Source organism: Pteronotus mesoamericanus, unplaced genomic scaffold (genome assembly GCF_021234165.1).
Source record: "Pteronotus mesoamericanus isolate MK-2021 breed Mesoamerican mustached bat unplaced genomic scaffold, CSHL_Meso_final scaffold_85, whole genome shotgun sequence".
NCBI lineage: Eukaryota > Metazoa > Chordata > Mammalia > Chiroptera > Mormoopidae > Pteronotus > Pteronotus mesoamericanus.
In genome coordinates this window covers 39,310,493-39,334,432 of record NW_026555329.1, presented here as the reverse complement: position 1 = coordinate 39,334,432, position 23,940 = coordinate 39,310,493, and the positions used below count along the sequence as shown (strand labels likewise).

The 23,940-nt window shown below is 37.3% G+C and overlaps 1 protein-coding gene across 1 annotated transcript in view; it reads right to left on the bottom strand.

Moving 5' to 3' along the window:
* Window positions 1–23,940, bottom strand: part of PRKAR2B (protein kinase cAMP-dependent type II regulatory subunit beta) — a 108,025-nt gene that overhangs the window by 27,398 nt on the left and 56,687 nt on the right. Inside the window, exon 3 of the mRNA XM_054564372.1 lies at window positions 2,297–2,349. Within this exon, the coding sequence (XP_054420347.1) occupies window positions 2,297–2,349 (53 nt within the window). The remainder of the gene's footprint in view (window positions 1–2,296; window positions 2,350–23,940) is intronic.

Genomic DNA, 23,940 nt, shown 5'->3' with positions numbered 1-23,940 from the left:
TTTCCATTGAAATTTAATTAAGCCTCGAGAAGCAAGTAAATTCTTACATGTACAGTGCATTAGGCGTTAAATATAATTTTATGCATAATGTATGTAAATACCTTCACAGAGAGCAACTTTCCAAAGGGAGGGAACAATTGTGCCAACAACAAGAATGTGGATTTGAGAACAAATGAACGCAGCAGTCCTCGTGTACTCACTTTAGAATGAGCTCAGAGAAAACGAGTGTCCTATATGCTTACTAAATTTTCATTCCAGGAAGGTTTCATTCCAGGAAGAACCAAGAGAATGCTCTGTGTCAGTGTGGCCTGCCAACTCTTCAGAGTCCCTTTAAATCAGAGAAGGCAAAACTGACATGGACCCAATGGCCTACTTTTTCATGAACACTGAAAAAATAGTTTGCAACTTTTATAAAATGAGTTAGGCAAAAGACAATCCTAAAAGCAGTAGGCAACAAGTTGGTCTCCTGGAAACCTATAAACCACCTTTTCCTGTTCTGATGTTCACCCTAAGAGTGACCATGGGAGATAATAAGCTGGCGCCTCTCCTCTTCAGGCCGCCAGCCCTACCACCAGAGCAACCACAATCAGGCAGTGGTGAGTTCTGTGCCCATGAGTGTATCAGAACTTAAAATGGGAAATGCAAATCAGCATTTCAAACCCATCTCAGATGGCTAAAAATTAATGAAAATCATAGGCCCAATGAGAGTTGAGGAAATTTACAGTATATGTATACTACTTAGGTGTATACTATTTACATATTACTCAGAAGACTATCATCTTCTGATAAGGGTTAAGATATATGCAAACTTTTGTTCACTATTCACCTCAACCTATATTCTAAGGTCACACATGAACACAGAAAGAAACAGATTTGGTGACCACTAACTCATTGTATATAAGACACTTTTAAAATTTGGGTATTAACTAAATCATGCTAACCAAAATTCACTTCTCTCCACTTCAAGCAAAGAAAGCTAACTAATAACACAAAATGAAATGTTATTTCTGGCTTCATGAAATTCATCTAGAACTTGAAGCTAAAGCATTCTTAAATGTTTGCCTGCTGAGAAGCTCTATCCTCAGAGAAAAAAAGTTGGGGATATCAGGTCACTATTGTTCAAACAACTCTAGGTCCAAGTTGGAGCCACTCCCACCCAGGGTGCCATGCTGGCAAACCAAAACTTTGGTAACTTTTGTGTACCTGGAAATGCTCTACTTCACCAGAAACGTGACATAGCCAGTCAGCCAATCCCCAAGGTAAGCCAACTCTGGTCTCTATACTAATTTCCTTGTTCCTAATTCATTTTCTATCCTCCACCCCCAAACCCCGCACGCCACCCTGGTGCTGGGAATCTCAATGGTAGGGAGTGAAAATGGGAGTTCCTTTCAGATCTTCTGGTCATATGAGGCTCCTCAACTTGCTACCATTAGCTTTTACATACACTTCAAGAGCTTAATGATGCAATGACTTAGGGATGCAGTATCTGCTTTTCCATATTAAAACTCAATCTTACTGAAGTATTTTTGAGAGCTACAGAAATAGATTTTTGTTTATATTTTTAAAGGCCAAATAGAAAAGGGGGGCTTTTGTAGAGTATGTACTGAAAAAAAAAAACAAAACGGTAAATTATTACTTCCATTTCCAGGCACAGTAGCCTCTTACTTAGTTTACTTTTTACTATATAAATAATAGGAGAATGGAGCTAAAAAACACAGCTTAAAAATTTGCTTCAAACCAAACTGAACCAATTTTTACAAAAACATTAGGACCTCTAAGAAATCAGTTTCTGAGCAAACTATTAAGACTCACAGATTTTTTAAAAACATCAGCTGCTGTACTGACATTTTAGGTGTTATTTTACCAGGATTTTTTGTTTGTTTCGGAGTAAGCTTCTGTTATTATAAATTACAGTCGGAGCAGCAGGCTCTTCCCAGTATTTTTCTTAAATAGAAATACTAAGAAAAATAAAGTATCACTATGAGAAAGCTGTATTTTTGCAAAAGAAGTAAAACCACAACTGCAGTGAGGTTTTATATTTACCTTTCTTTTAGCCAAAGAGAGAGATTCTGGATAAAAGTAATTCTACAGAACTTGAAGGAGAAGTAAGCCATCACAGATAAGACTAGGAAAAGAAATAGTCAAAATCATTCCATTACGTAAGCTATCAGAGATAAGACTAGAAAAACAGTCAAAATAATTCCATTAAACTATATGCCTGTTAACACCTTTTCTATTATTTTCCTTACCCAATACGGGAGTAATTTAAAATTAACTTATTCAGTAAATTACATACCCTGGACTCTGCATCATCTTCTTCTTCATCAGGATTATAAGCTTCTGCACAAACTATAAAAATGAAAATGGACATTTTAAAGATTCTTTCACCAAGAACCATACTATATTAAATATATCTTTTAAAAAACTAATAAACAGAAAGAGTACCATGGTGTGAAAAGCATTAATTCACCTCATTCAGGGCAAGAAGTCTACCCCTGAAACCAATTTCCTCTTGCAATACGTATGGAATTTATTAAAATACAGAGCTGCACTTTAAGACACTGACAATTGCTCTTTGCTTTGTCTTGTTCAGAGAAACAGAGCCAAGCCTCTGTCAACTTCATTTCCAAGCTACAGAAATGTATAAGATCTAAAAGTTACCTAAAAGAATAGATGGCAAAAAATAGTTTAAATCTGCTATGAAATGATCAATTTAATTATATAGTCAGGAGTAACTTTCATAAATTATCCATAACCCAATCTTCTAGGAGCAAATACTACTATCAACATTTTGCATATTCCTACCCAGTCTTTCCTTTTTTAATTGAGTTCATACTGCATATGCAATTTTAAAATCTTTTTTCATTTAACACTATAAGAATTCTATATGCTATTACAAACATTTTGTAAATAATGTTTTAAGGATTGGTGATTATTCATCATGAGCTATAATTAAACATGCCCCAAATGCTAGACACTTAGCTGGCTTCTATTAAAACAACATTTCAATAAACATCTTCATGCAGAAATAGGTGTCTACATTTCAGATTATGCCGTAGAAATTAATCTAAAATGTTACTTTGGGGTAGGTTAACAGCTATGATAATTTTTAAGACATACCACCAAATTTCTTCCCAAAGAGAGTATACCCATTTACTGCCCTGAGAAGAATGTATAAGATGATTCCTCTAAACTGTACCACAGAGTTGGATGTTAATGCTTAAAATCTTTGCCAATTTAGATGAAAAATGGATTTAAAATTTTAAAAATCATTACTGACTTCGAATAAGTCTCAATGTTTACAAGCTGACTATATTTCCCCCTTTGTCCTGATGTATAAGGAATTTATTTGTATGTATTTGGTTTCCTTTTTGACTTATACCAATTTCTTAATATCACTGCATCATATTTCTCACAATCATTTTACCCAGTTTGTTTTATAACTATAATTACAAAGTTTTTACAGATTATGCATGTTTATTTATTTTTAATGTAGTAATACCAAGGAAGAAAACTCCCCAATATGATTTAAATTAAAAGGTTAAACATCACAAAAATACCATGGGTTCAGAGCTTGGAAATCCCTTAATTTGTAAGTGTAAAGACTTGTTACTTCTTAAGGCAGATCTTTTTATTGATACATTACCCTCTAACCCATATGAACTTGATTCTGCCATAGATATAGAAATTTAAAATACAGAGGACAGATGAAAGGCTGACAAATATCTTTCCAAGGGCCTCCAATGGAATCAAGGATATATCATCATTAAGAATATTATAAAGAACAGACAACATGGTACAGCGGGCAAGAACCTGAACTTCAGAGAAGAATATTATCAGAGGACTTCCGATCAACATGGCGGAATAGGTTATAACAGTTCTTGCCTTCTCCTACAACCACATCAAAATTACAACTACTGAAAAACCACAATTCAGAACTGCCAGAAATCGAGCTGAGTGTAAGTCCTACAACTAAGGAATTCAAGAAGAAACCACATCGAGACTGGTAGGAGGGGTGAGGATACTGAAGAGGCCGGTCCCACACCAAAGTGTGGCAGATAATCAGGAGGGATATCTCCACTGTGGAGCTCCCCGCTGTGGAGTGGTCCCAGCCCCACACTAAGCCATCCAGCTCAGGGTTCCAGTACCAGGAAGAGAAGTCCCCATTACTTCTGGCTCTAAGAACCAGCAGGGATTGAAGCTAAGGAAGATGGAAAATTCTGGAATCCCAGGCAGTTCCTCCTTAAGGGTCCCTATATGAACTTACTCAGACTCACTCCCTCTGAGCTCCAGCACTGGGAAGGCAGCTTGAAAGGCACCAGAGACATACAGGGAGGAACTGAATTGTTTGGTGTCAGGGTGAGGGCTAGAACAGCTTTATCTTAGACAGAAGTGTTACCAGAGGCTATTGTTTCTTTGCTGAGCCCTCCCCACACAGAGCCCGCAGGTGGGTGCCATATCTCACCCTTTTGATGGAGACTCCATCAACCTGGCTCACACTGTTTGCTCCAACCTGGTGATTTCCAGAAGCCCCACCCCACCCAACTTTTGGACCCACCCAAACCGTTTCCAGTGGCTTTTCCATACAAATGGTTTGTCTTGGCTCATGCTTCAGATTTTCCTAAATTTTCTCAAAAGCATCATCTGGCCTCAGCAAGCCCCATACCTCTCCTCTTGTTAAGTGGCCCCTGGCCCAGCACAAGCAGCAGCAGGCCTTGGTTCACAGCTTGGCCTTGCCTGGGTACCTGTAAGTCCAGCACAAGTAGCAGCCATCTGCAGAGCATTTTGTAGCTTATGCTAGGTGGCCCTGCACAGGACACAAGTGGTGGCTGACAGTAGCCTGCACCTCTTAGTAGGTCCCAGAGCCAATGCACCCAGTGGTCAGTTTCAGGCCACATTGAGCACCATTACTCAACCATCTCCACAAGTGGCACACTCAAGGGGAAGATTCAGCAGGCACCAGAGCCCTGCTGAAGGAAGTCCTGCTCTGTGGAGTGGGCCCCCACACAACTGATCCTTCAAGGTGGTTGGAGGTCAGTGGTCACAGCGAGACCTTGCAGCTGATCAGCCTGGGTAAAGCCCTACCACTGACATGCCAACAGCAATAAAGGCTCAACTACAAGATGAGGGTACACAGAACACACTGGGGTGCACATCGAGTGTCCAGCTTGGGAGATAGGGAGACTGCCACTAGACCCTATAGGACACCTACTACATTAGGTCACTCTACCAAGCCTGGGAGACATGGCGGCTCTACCTAATAAACAGAAACACACACAGGGAGTCTGCCTAAATGAGGAGACAAAGAAACATGGTGCAAATGAAAGAACAGAACAAAACTCCAGGAAAAGAACTAAACAAAATGCAGACAAGCAATCTATCAGATGGAGAGTTCAAAACACGGGTTATGAGGATGCTTAATGACTTTAGTGAGGACCTCAACAGCATAAAAAAGAACCAGACAAAAATAAAGAATACACTAATTGAAATAAAGGGTAATTTACAGGGAATCAGCAATAGAGTGAATGAAGCCGGGAATCAAATAAGCAATTTGGAACATGAATAAGGAAGCAAAAAATATCCAATCAGAAGAGCAACAATCCATAAAGCAATCCATAAAAATGAGGTTAGTTTACGGAGTGTCTGGGACAACTTCAAGCACACCAAAACTTGCATCATGGGGGTTCTGGAAGAAGAGAGCAAGAAATTGAAAACCTATTTGAAAAAATGACAGAAAACGTCTCTACTTTGGTGAAGGAAACAGACATCCAAGTTCAGGGTGTGCAGAGTCCCAGACAAGATGAACCCAAAGAGGCCCACACTAAGACACACCATAAGATTAAAGTCAAAGAGAGATTCTTAAAAGAAAGAGAAAAGTAGTTAGTTACCTACAAGGGAGCTCCCATAAGACTGTCAGCTGATTTCTCAAAAGAAACTTTGCAGGCCATAAGGGAATGTCAAGAAATATTTAAAGTGATGAAAAGAGAGAATTTACAACCAAGATTACTCTATCCAGCAAAGCTGTCATTTAGAATTGAAGGACAGATAAAGAGATTCCCAGACAAGAAAAATATAAAAGAGTTCACCCCCACCAAACCAGTATTATAAGAAATGTTAAAGGGTGGGGATGGAGTTAGAGGTGGAGGCGGGGGAGGAGGAGGTGGAAGAAGAGAAGGAGAAGGAAAAGGAGAAAAGGAGGGGAGGGAGAATGAGGGAGGAAGGAAGGGAAAGGGGAAGAGGAGGAAGGGAGGGGGTTGGAGAAGGGAGGGGGAGGGGAGGAGAGGGAAGAGAAGAACAACAACAACAAATATGAACAATAAAATAGCAATAAATACCCATCTATCAACAATGAAACCTAAAAAAAAAATGAGCAAGCAGAACAGAAACAGAATCACAGATATAGAAAATATTTTGATGATTGCCAGACTGGGGTGGGTGGGGAGCAAAGATGGGCAAAAAAGGTGAAGGGATTAAGAAATTCAAATTGGTTGTTACGAACAGTCATAGGGATGTAAAGCACAGCATAGGGAAGACAGTTGATAATAGTCTAATTAACTATGTATGGTGTCAGATGGTGTGAGATTTATTGGGATCATCATTTATTAAGTTATGTAATGTCTAACCACTGGGGTGTATACCTAAAACTAATATAATAATGCATGTTATCTGTAATTTAAAATAAAAAAATAAAATAATAAAGCAAAGAATACAAAAAAAAAACAAAAAAAAACCCACAAAAGGATATTATCAATATTGCTACTATTACCATTATTATTCTATAACCTGACTTTAGCTTTCTCATCTTCAGGTATTGCTCTGTATATCTAGGCCAGTAGTGACTCTTAACCAGAGACAAATTTGGTCCCCAGAGGACATTTGGCAACGTCTGAAGACATTCTGATTGTAACATCCATGGAGGCTGAGGAGGAAGCTACTGGGAAAGGCCAAAGATGCTGCTAAACATCCTACAATGCACAGGACAGCACCCCTGCCACACCTACCCCCCAACATGTCTATAGGGCTGAGGCTGAGAACCCTGACATAGTATATGTTTTTTCATTCAATCTCAGAACAACACTAAGACAGGTGTTATATCACCGCCTGACAGATGAAAGACTGGACATACAGAGGTTAGGTGCCTTGGCCTGGCTCACACAGTGTAGTACCACAGCACCAGTACTTGATCCCAGGATTGGCTGGCTGACTCCAAAGCCCTCATTCTTAACTACGGTTCTGCATTTGACTGCTTTGGTACATTTACCAGCACAATGCCTGGACTTCAGCCTTCTGTCTCAGAAATCTAACAGGAGACCTGTCTCGAAGGGGCAGGCTCCCATTAAAGAACCTCACTGATGCATATCACCAAAATGCCAATTTAATAACTAACTTCTTGAATTAAATAGAGAGTCAGCATGACTAGCCAGCTTTCTACCTGCAGGAAGACCACAAAAGAAACCAAATCACAATTAAAAGGTTTCTTGGTAGAAAGAAATGTGAGGAAAAGAGTTTGTCAAATAAAATGAATGTTTAATGGCATCATCTGGGACGGACTAAGGCATCCACTTACACAAGAGACGGTCCTGCTATTGTGGACTGGACAACTTAATTTTGTTGGCTGCAACACTCCTAAAAGCATGAGGACATCTACTGCTGAAGCTGGGCTCTGTAACTTTCTGTTTCCATAAATGGCCAATCTCACAGGCAGGAGTGCTATAAAATTGGCAGGACCCAGTGCAAAATAAAAACAAAGGCACCATTTTTAAAAACTAAGAATTTCAAGAGGGCAATAACAGAACATTAAACCAACATCGAGGCCCTTGTGAGTGCGGGGCCTATGAAGTAAGCTCTGTTAATGGAATGAATACATTCAATGAGGTGATACAACAGGTAAGATATTTGGTTCTTTAAGGTAATTAGTATATGTGTATATAATCTCTATCCCATTAGCATTGATCTTTAAATTCACAGAGGGAAATCTTAACCCTGTAAGTTCCAAGCATCTAAACTCTGACTAAAAATCATGAGGAGTAAGAATCTATTTTTTTCTAAATAATTTGTTGATTGTCCCAGTACTATTTGCTATTTAACACCCTTCTGACTTGTGACACCTACTTTATCATATGTTTACTGTTTGGTTCTGAACTATCCAATTCATTGAACATTTACTGTGTCAGTATTAAAGGATTTAGTTCTTGGCATTTATTTTAAAATATCCTACACCATTTGTCCAAGAAATCGGGACAGAGATGAGAGGTGAAAATGAAACCAAAGGGCCTGGCACAGAGATTAGGAGCTCCACAAATATCTGTACAATGGTTGAAATGTTCTGTGCTCAAACTAAGGTCTCCAGATAATTTGAGCTTCCTCATATTCTTTCAGAAGTGTATTTGCCCCATCCCTCCTGGATCTGAAATCCAAGCTTGAAGTGATATATAATAACTTTGGTAATTACACAAAAGTGAGGGACAGAGCCTTCTTGTTCAAGTGAACCTAACAGTGGGGTTTTCCTGTTATGTTGTGAATATATGAATTTGGATAATACATTAGTTTTCTATAAAATGGTCCAATAATTTAAGTAAATTCCCACATTGCAGACAATATAATGTACAATGGTATAGTCAGACATCTGTCACAGTTTGCAGGACAGAACGCGAAACTGAGAATTATATTGACTTTGAATCTTCTGGGGCCTTGACTTCAATCTCTTCATACAATTCAATAGATAGATGTCAGGTAGATAAGTAGGTAGGTAGACAGATAGATATAGAGATATAGTAATACATGAGGGGTATCAAATATGTTACCTTTTCCAACACCACTTCTCCAACTCTGACATCAACTGGGTGTCCAAGAATTCAATTCAACTCTAACACTATCTATCTGAAGTTACATTAGATCCCACAAGTTAAAGGGCTCAGTCCTACAAGATCGCCCCACTTCATTCACCTATGCAATTCCCAGGCTACCCATACTTCTAACCAACCAGCTATAAATTGAAGGTTCCCACAGTCCCCTCCTCAGGTTTGATAATTTACTAGAGTGACTCAACAGAACTCAAAAAAGTGCTTTTCTTACTCTTACCAGTTTACTATAAAAGATACTCAAGAAGAGCCAAAAGTAAAAGAGGCAGAGGGCAAGAGATGGGGGTGGCATGCGGAGTTGGGGGATGGGGTGGCACAGAGCTTCCAAGCCCTCTTTAGAGCACCCACCACCTAGCACTTCAATGTGTTTGTTCACCAATCTGGAAGCCCAGTGAAATCTGCTTAGGGGTTTTTACGGAGGTCTCAGAACATAGCCCAAGGTTCGGCTGAAAGTTTTAAGCTTCTAATTAAAGTTTCGCCTTTCTGGTAGCCAGCCCCAATTCGGATGCTGTCTAGGAGCTCCTCAGGAGCACACCAAAAAACCTTATCACTCAGGAGATTCTAAGCGTTTCAGGAACTCTGCGCCAGGCATGTAGGACAAAGACCAAGTATCTTTCTTACTTATGTCAAAGGATTACACCAACTCCCAGGGTCCTTCACGAAGTGCCCACTATACTTTGTTGGTAATGTATAAAAATCAGTACAGTCAAAACAACTCTGTACTGAACAAGTGTACATAACCCACATTAGCTTTAACAAAGCTAACAAAACATAAGGGAACCAGACTGAACTCCATGAGCCACCAGGCACTGAGTCTTGCACAAAGTACACACTTGATAAACATGTGTTGAAAGAATAAAAAGAAAAAGCAAGTGTGGCCCGTACAGAAATACTGCATGGTTTAAAGGCCTTTAGCCTAGAAAACAATTGACTTCTATAAAAAATATAAAATTTACTTCTTCAATGTTCTCAATATATTAAGATTTTGGCATACTTATTTAAATGATAATCAGCTTCAAATAAAGCTATTATAAAAGCACAGGTGTATCAGACAACAGAGTTCTGATTTAACATGGTTAAACTTAGCCTATTGAAGTGGAAATGCCCTCCTACAATGGAAAAAGGAATGGAGAGTCTATTCAAATGGCTGATGAGAATTTTCTAAACCTATGGAAAGAGCTAGATCCTCAAATCCAAGAAGCAAACAGAACATCTAATTGCCTCAGTCCAAAAAGGTTTTCTACAAGGCATACTGTATAATAACTGTCAAAAATTAACAAGAAAGAATGAATTCTCAAGGCAGCCAAGGAAAAGAAGAAAGTAACCTATAAAACCTCATTAGGTTATCATCAGACTTCTCAGAAGGAACTCCACAAGCTAGAAGAGAGTGGAACCAAATATTCATACTACTGAAAGAGAGAAATTACCAGTCAAAAATAATATACCCAACAAAATTACCTTTAGAAATGAATGAGAAATAAAAACTTTTCTAGGCATACAGAGCAGAGGGAATTTATCACCAGAAGACCTCCAATGCAGGAAATACTCAAGTTGATTATTCTACCTGGAAAAAAAAGTCACAAAACTATAAGTAAAATCACCAAGAAACTTACAGCATAAACAGGGATAATTTGTGACAACAAGAACATAAAAGGTAAGGGGGCAAAGGTCTGAATTTGCAAAAGAGGATAGAGATCAGATGCATTCAAAAGGAGGACTACTGTATATATAAACTTTCTTTTTCATACACTTAATAGTATGCAAACACAAAAAGCCCAAAACTGATACACATGGCTTTAAAAGAAGAGAAGATAGATTAAAGAAGTATGGAATACCACCAAACAAAAACAACAGACAGAAACACAAAAGAAAAGAAGCGATGGAGGCACAGAGCTACCACAAAACAAAAGATAAAATGGCTATAGGAAATTCTATAATTACCTATATAGGGTAATTACCTACATAATTACCCTACATGTAAACGGACTGAATTCACTAATAAAGAGGCACAGAGTAGCAGATCGGATCAAAAAACAAAATCCAACCACATGCTGCTTTCAGGAGAGTAAAGATGCAAGGACAAATATAGACTTAAAGTGAAAGGGTGAAAAATGATTCTCCAAGCAAATAGCCTCCAGAGAAAAGCAGGTACAGCCATACTTATATCTGACAAAATAGAGTTCAAGATAACAAAGGTAACAAGAGACAAAGATGGACATTTTATAATGATAAAGGGGACACTACATTAAGAAGACATGACACTTCTTAATATATATGCACCCAATCAGGGAGCACCAAAATATATAAAAAGTAGCCACTATGTATAGAACTAAAGGTAGAAACAGTCAAAAACACAATCTTATGGTTGGGATCTTAATACACCATTGACAGCTCTAGACAGATCATCCGAACAGGAAATCAATATAGAAATATTGGCCTTAAAAAAGAAATTCAAGTGGATGAGACATGGGAGACCTCTGGACAGAATCTTCAAGAGGTTGTGTGCAACCTAAATGAAGGGTCCCTTCCTGCTACCCCGGAGACAGTGAAAGCACATGCCAAGATGTAACTTCCATCATAATGGCTGAACCCTCTCTGCCAACCCATTTTGGTCATGTGAGTGAGAAATAAATGTAAGTCACTGGAAAAAAAATATATATATAGGCCTTAAATGATGAAATGGACACAGACATGTACAGAGCCTTTCATTCCAGAACATCAGATTATACACTCTTCTCCAGTGATAGACCATATGCTGGGACACAAAACTAGTCTCCACAAAATTCCAATGTCGCTTTTTAAAGAAACAGAACAAAAAATCATCAGATTTGTATGGATCCACCAGAGACTCCAAATAGCCAAAACAATCCTGAGAAAAAAGAATGAAGCTGGAGGTATCACACTACCTGACTTCAAATTATACTACAGTGGTATGATAATCAAAACAGGATGGTATTGGCAGAAAAACCAACACAGAGACTAATGGAACAGAATTGAGAGCACAGAAATAAAACCACATATATGGGAAAATAATTTTTGAAAAAGGAGTCAAAAACACACAATGGAGAAAAGAAAGCCTCTTCAATAAATGGTGCTTAGAAAATTGGAAAGCCACATGCAAAAGAATAAAACTACATTACAGTTTGTCCCCATATACAAAAATTAATTCAAAATGTTTCAAATATCTAAATATAAGATCAGAAACAATAAATTACAAAGAAGAAAACATAGGTACTAAGCTTTATGGACCTTGGTCTTAGAGAGGATTTAATGAATTTGACCTGAAAGGCAAAGAAAATAAAGGCAAAAATAAATGAATGGGACTATATCAAACTAAAAAGCACAATAAAAGAAACCACCAATGAAAGAAAAAGGGAACCTACCGAATGGGAGATGATATTTGCAAAACAGCAGCTCTGACAAGAGGTTAACATCCAAAACATATAAAGAATTCATACAACTCAACACAAAACAATCTGATTAAAAATGGGCAGAGGACCGGAACAGACCCTTCTCACAAGAAGACATACAAATGGCCAACAGATATAGGAAAAGATGGTCAACTTCACTAGGTATTAGGGAAATAAAACTACAATGAGATACCACCTCACAATTGTTAGAATGACTATTATCAACAAGGCAAATAACACGTGTTGGAGAGGTTACAGAGAAAGGGGAACCCTCATTCACTGCTGGTAGGAATGTAAACTGGTATAGACACTATGAAAAACAGTAAGAAAGTTCTTCAAAAAATTAAGAATAAACTTATGACCCAGCAATCCCTCTTTTGCATATCTACCCAAAAAACTCAAAACCATTTATTCAAAAAGATATGTGTACCCTATGTTCACTGCAGTATTATTAAAGGTGGCCAAAACATGGAGATAACCAAAATGCCCGCCAATAGAGGACTGGATAGAGAAGATACGGTACAAATATACTATGGAATACTACTCAGCCATAAGAAAAGATGAAATACTGCCATCTGTGACAACATGGAGAGGACTTGAAAATATTATGCTAAGTGAACTGAGTCAGAAAAAGCTATGAACCACTAAGATTCCACTCATACAGACAAAAGTATGTTGGTTACCAGAGGAAAGAGGGTGGAGGGATTGTAAAGAGGGCCACATATACGGTGACAGATTATTTGACTTTGGCTGTTGGGCACACAATGCAATATAGAGATCATGGATCAGAAAAATGTTCACTTGAAACCTGTATGATTCTTACTAACCAGTGTTAACCCCAATAAATTTAACTTAAAAAATAAAAATAAAATAAAAATAAAAAAATAATTTGTGAAATGTAGGAGTTAATACAAAGAGTAAAAGAATAATGCAAAACATATCATTATGTATTATAAATAGGTTAAAACTTTTGCCTATATATTTTATATTTAAATATTATACATAACTATGTACTGTATATAACCATTTGTTGTCTAGGTGATCACAGCCTAGAAAGCAAGACAGAAATAGAATAACAAACGATAGTATTAATGCCATGACGAAGGCATGTACAAAGTGCTGTAGGAGCACAGAAGACAAAGGAGTGACCAGCTGCTTAGAAGACAGAGGAAGGACTCACAGGAGAAGAGACTCCTTAAATAACAAATGAAGAATGGGAAGGTGTTTACTGAGAAAAAAAGGAGATTGTTTTGTTCACTGCTGTATTCCTAACACTAAGAATAGAGACTGGCACACAATAAATGTTAACAAAAATTGTTGAAGAAATGAAGTTATTTTTATTGGTGAGAAAAGCATTATCTTCTTGTGATCCTGAGACTGATGGAAACTGCATCTGTCAGAGTAAGCTAGCTTATACTATAGTAATAAGCATCACCAAATCTTAGTGACAAAAAACTTCTTGCTAGCACTATCTCAGGGCAGTGGGTAGTCTGCTCCATGTGGTCTTTACTAAAGGCTGCAGGCTAATAGAGCTGTCACAAATGTGGAATGTTACCAGTCCCCAAGACTGTGGCAAACTGCTTACTGGCTCCTGATGGGGTCAAGATGTGGTCCCCCCAAAATATGGCCTCTAAGAAGAATGACTATACTAAGACTCAAGGCATCTGAGAACACAGCAAAAGCAGGAAGGTCACCCTTCTTCCCTGGAAGCAGGAGATAAACCTCATTTCAAAGGCACCTTTATTGTATCAGGAGGAAGGCAGAAATCCTTGTCACTAGAGACGGAATTCTGGGCTGAAAAGGCCATATAAACAAACCTTGCTACTTCATCATTTACTATTGTCTTGTCAATTCATCACACATTGTTTCCTTGTCTGAAAAGCATAAAGGCTTCCTGCTTCAATCACTTCTTTGGGTCTTCATTTTCTTGTGAAGGCTCTCATATACATGCAAAAAGAATTTATATACCTTTCTCATGCTAATCTTATGTCAGTTTAATACTTAGACCTAACCAGAGACCCGAAGATGGAACAGAATTTTCCCTCCCCTGCATTCCTAAAGCTTCTGCCTGGAAGTGATGCATATTACTTCAGCCAAGAAGGAATATATGTCACATTTTATGCAACAAGTGACATGGCCATTCCTAGTTTCAAGGAGAGAAGGAAGTATAATCTTACCATGTGCTCAGAGAAGGGAAAACCAGGATGCTGTGAAGAGCCCTAATGACCAACGAAACCATCTGATGGCCCTGAACCCAAGGTTTCCCCTCTCTCCTTCCCCTCCTACCAGAGGCTCAAAAAGGGAATAAAAGGAGCATTGAAATCAACCTCACAGCTTATTTAAAAACATAGAAAAAAATTCTTAACTTAAAAATCTTCAGAGTGAGGCTCATAAACTCTGAACAGAGTCATTACAATTTTCTTAAAACTGTCTTTCAAATAGTAAGTGAATATTTAATAATTTAATTTATAACAATATATTCCTGTATCACACTACTAAATTATTACAATCCAATCTATTGCTGTCTACATTTCAGCTAGGCAAAGAGCAATATATATACATCATGTACCAACTTGCAGAAATGTTGGCAGGCTTCACTAAATAGTGCTTAAAGAGATCATCTGTTGATGTCAGCAGAATTTTACTAAAAAGATTTTACTTAAGACTATATAACCCTGTCTTGTACAAATGGTAGAAATAAATTTTCAGTTAATCTAGTTTGTTTTACTTCTCCACAGGCTACCAATGGGGCTTTAACAATCAGCCCTTCATAAACCACCTCTGGTTTTCTATAGAACTCTGTTTTAAACTTCATTCTGGTATGTTTCTAAACTATCCTAGACATGTAATTACCAATCCTAAAAAAATACTGATAAATTTACTTCCTGCTATTTCCAGTATAAAATGTTCTACTGTCTCCTAAGTATTTCAGGTACACTCTATGAAACACTTCACTAAACTGTCCTGATTCATTACAAAAACATTATCTTTGTGGCACTTCAATGAGAGATATTTTGAATAAAAATGCATAATTTACCAATTCCTTTCTATGTGTTTATATTTCTTCTTTCCTTTGTTTTTATTGTTGCCATTAATACACATGTTGTCATTTCCTCCTCTCCTTTGCCCACCTCCACTCATCCCCCTTCCCTTTGGCCATCCCCACACTGTTGCCTGTGTCTATGAGTTATATGTTCTTTGGTTAATTCCTTCACCTTCTTTCATATAGTCCTCTTCCCTCCACACCACTCTGAAAGCTGTCAGCCTGCTCCGTGTGTCCATGACTCTTTTTCTATTTTGTTCATCAGTTTATTTTGTTCATTAGATCCCACATATAAATGAGGTCATATGCTATGTGTCTTTCTCCGACTGGCTTGTTTCACTTAGCATAATAATCTTCAGGTCCATCCATGCTGTCACAAAGGGTAAGGGTTTCTTCCTTTTAACAGCTGCATAGTATTCCATTGTGTAAATGTACCGCAGTTTTTTTATCCACTCGTCTACTGATGGGCACTTGGGCTGTTTCCAAATCTTGGCTATTGTAAATAACGCTATGGTGTTTCAAGATTCTTAGGATATATTCCCAGAAGTGGGATCACTGGTTCAAAAGGCAGCTCCAATTTTAATTTTTTGAGGAAACTCCATACTGTTTTCCATAATGGCTGTACCAGCCTGCATTCCCACCAACAGTGCATGAGGGTTCCCTCACCAACACTTCTGTTTGTTGATTTACTGATGATAGCCATTCTGGCAAGTATGAAGTGGTAACTCATTGTAGTTTCAATCTGTACTTCTCTGATGACTAGTGATGTTGAGCATCTTTTGATATGCCTACTGGCCATCTATATGTCCTCTTTGGAGAACTGTGTAGTCAGGTCCTTTTCCCATTTTTTAATTGGGTTGTTTGTCTTCCTGGTATTGAGTTGTATAAGTTCTTTATGTATTTTGGAAATTAACCCCTCATCTGAAGTATCACTGGTGAATATGTTCTCCCATACAGTGGGTTCCCTTTTCATTTTGTTGATGGTTTCTTTTGCTGCGCAAAACCTTTATAATTTGATATAGTCCCATTTTTTTATTTTTTCCTTTATTTCCCTTGCCCTAAGAGACATATCAGCAAAAACATTGCTCTGAGACATGAGATTTTACTGCCTATGTTTTCCTCCAGCATTTTTTATGGCTTCATGGCATACATATAAGTCTTTTATCCCTTTGAGTTTACTCTTGTATATGGTGTAAGTTGGTGGTCTATTTTTTTGTTTTTTGTGGGTTTTTTTTGGCATGTAACTGTCCCAATACCATTTATTGAAGAGACTGCCTTTACTCCATTATATGCTCTTGCCTCTTTTGTCAAATATTAATTGACCATAGAGACATGGGCTTATTTCTGGGCTGTCTCTTCTGTTCCATTAATCTGTGTGTCTGTTCTTACATCAGTACCAAGCTGTTTTGGTTACAATGGCCTTTTAGTAGTTCAATATCACATATTGAGACCTCCCTGCCAACTTCTTTCTTCTCAAGGTTACTGAGGCTATTCAGAGTCTTTTTCAGTTCAATATACATTTTTTTGAATACATGCCATTGGTATCTTAAAAGGAATTATGTTGAATCTGTAGATTACTTTGGGTAGTACTGACATTTTAATGATAATTCTTCCAATCCACAATCACGATATATGCTTTCCACTTATTTGTATCTTCCTTAATTTCTTTTTTCAATGTTCTCTTAATATTCCAAGTACAGGTCTTTTATCTCCTTGGTTAAATTTATTCCTAGGTACTTTATTTTTTTGTTGTTGCAATAGTAAATGGGATTGCATTTTTATATTTCTAAAAACAATTTTCTTCTGTCTGTATATCACTGCTCTTTTAGTGACTGTATAATGAAGAGCCACTCATATCTCACAAATAAACCATCATGTTCAAGATATTATTGGGTCAATGTCACTGAGATACATAAATCAGCAGCAATAGAGCTTTAGACAAATGAGAATTTGTTCACCATTGGCTTTTTCCTTATTATTAAAGCTAAAGAAAACAAAATTCTTTATTCCAAAATATGCACGAATTTTTCTTCAAAACTTCCTCCAAAGAAAAAACAAAACCCTGTGTTAGAACCTATGTACATGTAATTTTTTATTCCATATCTGGATTCCCAAGTATTTAAAAACTTTAGTTAGGAAGTATGCGGACTCAATCACTATATCTATCTCCAATTCATTTTCTTTCCACTACATGATCTACACGTACACATTCAGTCTATAAAACATCCACCACCTCTTTTAATAACTAATTCATTTATAAGGAATATGGCACAGTTTAGAGGACGAACCACTCAGTAGGTTTATACAGAGAATCATGTCAATACAGAATATACCTGCTAGGATGAATCCAGAATCTGACTCAAATACTCTATATAATTCCACTGTTCATACACTATGAGGAGCCTGTGGGATTCAGAGAATGGAGGATACACCATGAGACCTCAGTCTCTCTCATATGGAACAGTGGTCCCCATAGCTACTAATGTACCCTTTATTAGAAAGGATATAAGAAAATTAACAATGTGCAAGATCCAAGGTAGGGCAAGTGCATGTAATCAAAGGGCCTACTTTTTGGATATTTTCCAAATACTCTATTCCAAGTAAATTTTCTTAAAGAGAAAGTATAAAAACTTACAAATGACCAAGGGTAAGATAAGTAGATAAAATGCAAAGAACCTCAAGAATAACTCTGAGACTATATATGGATAACCATTAAGATTTTAAAGTCTGCTACTAATCACTAGTCCCTCAATGATATCCCCTAGCACTATTAAACATCAAACAGTGAGTGGATCATCTGTATTAGAGGACATGTTAGAGAAATTATATTGTGCTTTGCTGAAAAGGGTCTAGTATTGATTTCCGAGCATTGTATTTGATAGTTATAGGTTTTCAGAAATCAATAGCCAAGGAAAAATCAAAAAAGATTCTGATTTGTTTTTAAATTATGTTTGTTCTATTACAGTTGCTTCAATTTTTTCCCTCTTTGCCCTCCTCCATCCTTCCTCTTCCCCCCCGCCCCCGGTTCCCAGTCAATTCCCATACAGTTGTCCATGTCCGTGAGTCATTCATACCTGTTCTTTGTCTAGTCCCTTCCCCTTCTTTCCACCATTGACCTCCCTCCCCATCCCCTCTGGTCACTTTCAGTCTGCTCCATGTTTCCATGCCTGTGGTTTATTTTGTTCGTTAGTTTATTTTGTTGAATAGATTCCACTTGCAGGTGAGAACATATGGTATTTGTCTTTCACCAACTGGCTTATTTCACTTAGCATAATATTCTCCAGTTCCATCCATGTTGTTGCAAAGGGTAGGAGCGCCTTCCTTCTTTTTTATAAATGCAGATTGTTTTCATTTACTCTTTAAATGTCAAAACCCATTATAAAATATTAAAAGTTTTAAATCCATTATAAACTCTCAGCAATTAAAACAATATGACACCAGCACAGAAATAATCAAGTAGATAAATTAAATAAAATGAGCATTCTAGAAACAAACATATATCTGCCTAACAATTTAATATATGATTAAATTGATATTTCAAATCAATGGGGAAAATAGGCTTATTCAACAAGTAAAGTGCAGGACCACTATTACTTGAAATAAAACAAATATAGAGCCCTATTTCACACATTACACAAAAAATAGTCCGGTGAGTTAAAAATAAATATGTAAAAGTTAAGGAGCTTTAGGAAAAAATACAATATAATATTTTTCTTACCCTGAAGTAACATATTCAAACCAGAAGCTATAAAGTAATATTGACAATATGACTATATTAAACATTTAAAACTATACAGTAATCTACATATAAAAAAGTTAAGGACAAGTAATAGAATAGGAAAGTATTTGCAACACATCTAAAAGAGGGTTAATAGTTTGGTTTTTTTTTTAGGAAAGAAAGTCTACACTTAATCAAAAAATAGATAAAGAATACCAAAAAGTCATTTAAAGCTTTTTTAAAATAATAGAAATAGGCAAGAAATATACAAAAACAGGTTTAGTTTCAACAAACCATAAAATAACAATTAAAATAACACATCATTGTCACAATCAGATTAATAAGTATTAAAAATATTGGTAATATCAAGCATTGGTGACCGTGAAAAGAACTGGGTACTCATAGACTATTTTTCTTCATCTTCTTAAAGCAGTCCCTTTACCATATCTTGCAATACTGGTTTGGTGGAGGTTATTCTTTTAGCCTTTTTTTCCCCTGGGAATCTCCTTATTTTGCCCTCCATTTTAATTGAGAGCCTTGCTGGTAGAGCAGTCTTGGTTCAGGCCTTTGCTTTTCATGACTTGGAATATATCTTGCCATTCCCTTCTGGCTTGTAGCATTTCTGTTGAGAAGTCAGCTGCTAGCTGTATTGGGGCTCCCTTGTATGTTACTACCTCTTTCTCCCTCACTGCCTTCAGGATTCTTTGTTTGTCTTTGATATTTGCCATTTTAATGATGATGTGCCTTGCAGTGGGCCTCTTTGGGTTCCTCTTGAAGGGGACCCTCTGTGCTTCCTGGACTTGTGTGACTTGTTCTCTCCTCAAATTAGGTAAGTTTTCCATCATTACTTTTTCAAACAGGTTCTCTATCCCTTGCTCCTCCTCTTCTCCTTCTGATATCCCTATTATACAGATATTATTACATTTCAGGTTGTCCTGCATTTCCATAAATGCCTCTTCATCCTTTTGGAGTCTTTTTTCATATTCTTGCTCTTTCTGGGAGCTTCTTTCTACCTTGTCCTCCAGCTTGATGATTCGATCCTCCGCTTCATCTAGCCTGCTTTTGATTACTTCTACTGTGTTCTTCAATTCAGAAACTGTATTCTTCATTTCCTCTTGCCTCGTATGGATAGTTTCTATGTCCTTTTTCACATTGATATAATGTGCAGCAAATTCCTCATAGTTTCCCTGTAGTTTTTGATAATTCTCTCTGAGCTCACTGAGCTTCCTTAGAACCACTGTTTGGAACTCAATATCTGATAGTTTACTTGTCTCTATTTCATTTAGTTCTCCTTCTGGGGATTCCTCCTTTCCTTTCAACTGGGGGGTGTTTCTTTATCTTCCCATTATTTGTGAGACTCTTCTTTTTTGCTTCTGCATCTTAAGTTGATCTGTCTTGATTTCCTGACTTTGTGGTGTGAACCTCTATGGTAGGAGATGGCTGTTTTTTCTGTCTAGATCTGTCTCTGATGATGTCAGATGTTGACCCTGTCTGACCTTAGGCAGTCTGTTCGAAACTTCCAGGACTCTACTGTTTGTGGCTGTCTCCAGCTGTTAATCTATTCACTTTGCACTCAGCAGTCAGGTCAGGCACTACAGGGCAGGGTTATTGGGTTCACTCAGGCTGTTGCCACCACTTAGGGCAGTGGTCTGCCTGAGCCAGATGGCTGCTGCCAGATGAGGGAGGAGTTAGCACCAGGATCCCACCAGCCACTCTCTCCATTCTCTCCCCAAAGCCTCCATCTCCAGTCTCTCCTCAAGTGTCTCTAGACCACTCTGCACCCCCTTTATCCAGTGATCTACTACCTGTGGCTGCCACTCTATAGTCAACAGTCAGGCTTTAGCACCTTGGGCCAGGGCAGAGTCCCTCTGGGGGTGGGGCTATTATTACCTCTCACACTGTTGCTGCTCAGGGGAGTGGTCAGCCTAAGCAAGATGGCTGCTGCCGTATGGTGGATGAGTCAGCACTGGGATCCTGTCATCTACTCTCTCAGTTCTCTCCCCGATCCCTCCTCAGGCGCCTCTAGCCCATTCTGCCCTCATCTTTGACAGAGGCCAGAGTAAGAAGTAAAAATTTATGCCTTGGCCCTTTAAAAGGCTCTGCATCTCCAGCCACCTGTCTCTGGTGGACAGCAACCCTGCCACTTCTCGCAGCTGGTTTTTATCTGTGTACTTTTGGGGCCCTGGTGCTGTAGACTGGGGATCCCCACTTATGGTTTAGACTCTGTTTTTGTCAGGGGAATCCCAGTGGTTGTTTCAGTATTCTGGTGCTTCTGCCTGTGGGTACTCTGCCCACTTTCTCGAGTCTCTACTGCATCCTTACCAGCTAAGTTGTGCTAAAGGTGATCCTTCTGTCTGTCTGAGGTTATAAGGCTTCTCTCTCATTATTGTTCAGTTGTTTGTTCCAGGTGATTTCTCCACAATTTAGTTCTAATTCCAGATTGGCCCCGGGAGGAGGTCAGTGTGACTTCCATTCACTCCTCCGTCATCTTGACTTCTCCTCAGATTCTGATCTTTTGATTAAAAACACCAACAGCTTTCCAAGAATTTTTGCAAATGCTCTAATAGTTCATATAATGTGATCATCTCATGGCATTTTATTTTGGTCTGAGGACTTGAATCACATTAAAGTAATATGAATATAAATACTAGATGATGATAAATAATATACCCATTTATTAAAATACAATTTTGCCCTTCAGATGCAGTAAAGCTAGAACTCTTAAAGCTTTTGAATAATTTTGTTTACTGGTTTTCAGACTAATGTGCCTAACATGTACCTATAAGAAAATTATAGGAACAGACTCACCACAGGGATTTCTATAATTTATCAATAAATTTTCAGAATAAGTATCATTTGACCAGATGGTTCTGAGATGTTAAATTTGGACTTAAATATAATCAGAATTATAGGAAAATAGCCAATTTTTGGCTTCCATATTTAGTAATAATACTATGAAATGTGAACATTTGGGCAACATCTTTCAATAAAGCCTATCTATGTGATCATCAGAAATCTAATAAGAATTTCAATACTATTTTAGAAAAATATGACCAAATTGTGGCCGAACAATAAATATCAATATCCAGAGATACATATGTAGACATATATATATATATATATATATATATATATATATATATGAAAGCAAGTCAGTCAAGCTTTCTCATTAATTATATTCAGACGAGATCGGGCGCGTTCAGAGTGGTATGGCCGTAGACTCACTAATTATATTCAAAAGACATAAATCCTTTTAAGTAGCCTAATTAGATTACTTGAATTTTCTTGAAGAAAATTTCCATTTCTATTTTTTAAAGGAAAACTTTTTAAAAAATCAAAATTTGCAAGGTGATAAATGACAATGAATTTAAGGAATTTTTAATTAGAAACAAAATGAGTATATAAAAACAATAAGATAGGAGATGTGGAAATAAAACAGCAATTAAATACAGGGTCTGGCAGAAGTAATGCCTGCTTGAATATGGTTTGTAGAGTAGTAATGTGGGTGTGATTAATTAATAGTTTTAATTTGAACATTTCACCTAAAATGTCATATGGTATGCTTGAGTATGATATTGTTACGTGACAGAATTACATGCTTACAATTTTGTAATAAAAGATTTTGTACAAAAAAAAAAGGGGGAGGAATTATTTGTGCTAGACCCTGTATTTTAAATCTATTAAGTGAGCAAAGTTCATTGTTTTTTTAAATAAAACCAACTTTTAGAAGGGGTGTATAAATTAGTTTATTACTGCCATACCCCAAAATTTGCCATCCTCAAATTTAGATGGGGAACCCAGGAAATTCCAAAGGACTTAGAAATTATATGTCAGGAACTAGGGTCAAAAACCAAATATTAGAACAAAAGATGTTCCTAGTACTCTAAACACTTAGAAAATTACAAGGTTAGGAGCTCTGTACCAAGAAATAAGAAAATGGGAAGAAAAAATGGCCAAAAAAATTACTAATTTTCATGAAAAACATCAATTTACAGATAAAGAAGCTCAGTGAAACTTAACACAGAATAAACACAAAGAAATCCATACTTAGGCACATTTAGTCAAACTGTTAAAAGTCAAAAAACAAAATCATCAAAACAGAAAATAAAAGATTACACAAAGGAACAATAAAACAATGGTTAACTTCTCGTCGGAAGCAATGGAGATCAGAAGGTATTAATGGCATATTCGAACTCTTGAAAGAAAAAAAAATCTCATAAGAATTCTATACCCAGCAAAATCACCCTTTAAAAATGGAAATAAATTTATTCTCTGATAAACAAAGACTGGGAGAATTTGTTGCAAGCAGATATGACCTATAAGAAATAATAAAGGAGCCCTGACCAGTGTGGCTCAGTTGGTTGGGAGTAGTCCTGCAGAACAAAGGGTCACCAGTTCGATTCCCAGTCAGGGTGCATGCCAGCGTGGCATGTCTGGTCCCTGGTCAGGGTGTGTGCGAGAGGCAGCTGATTGATGTTTCTCTCTCAAATCAATGTTCCTCTCCCTCTTCCCTCCCTCCCTTCCCCTCTCTTGAAAGAAATAATAAATAAATAAATATTTAAAAGACATATAGCTTACAATATTTTTTTAAAAAAAGAAAACAAAATACTAAAGGAAGTTCTTCAGGCTAAAAGGAGATGATATCAGAGGCTAACTGGCAGGAGATAAAAGGTAAATATAAAGGACTGTATAAACATATTTTTTTTCTCTTTTTCTTTTAATTTATACTTTCAAGGACAAGACTGCATAAAGCAATAATTACAACACTAAATTGTTGGGTTGTAACATATATAGCACATATGTTAATAATAACACAGTGGGCTGACGGTCTAACACTACCTCCCTCAATTCCTCCTAGTTCACACAGTTTAGTAAGGTGGTCTGATGGTTACCTGTGGCTATGCCCAG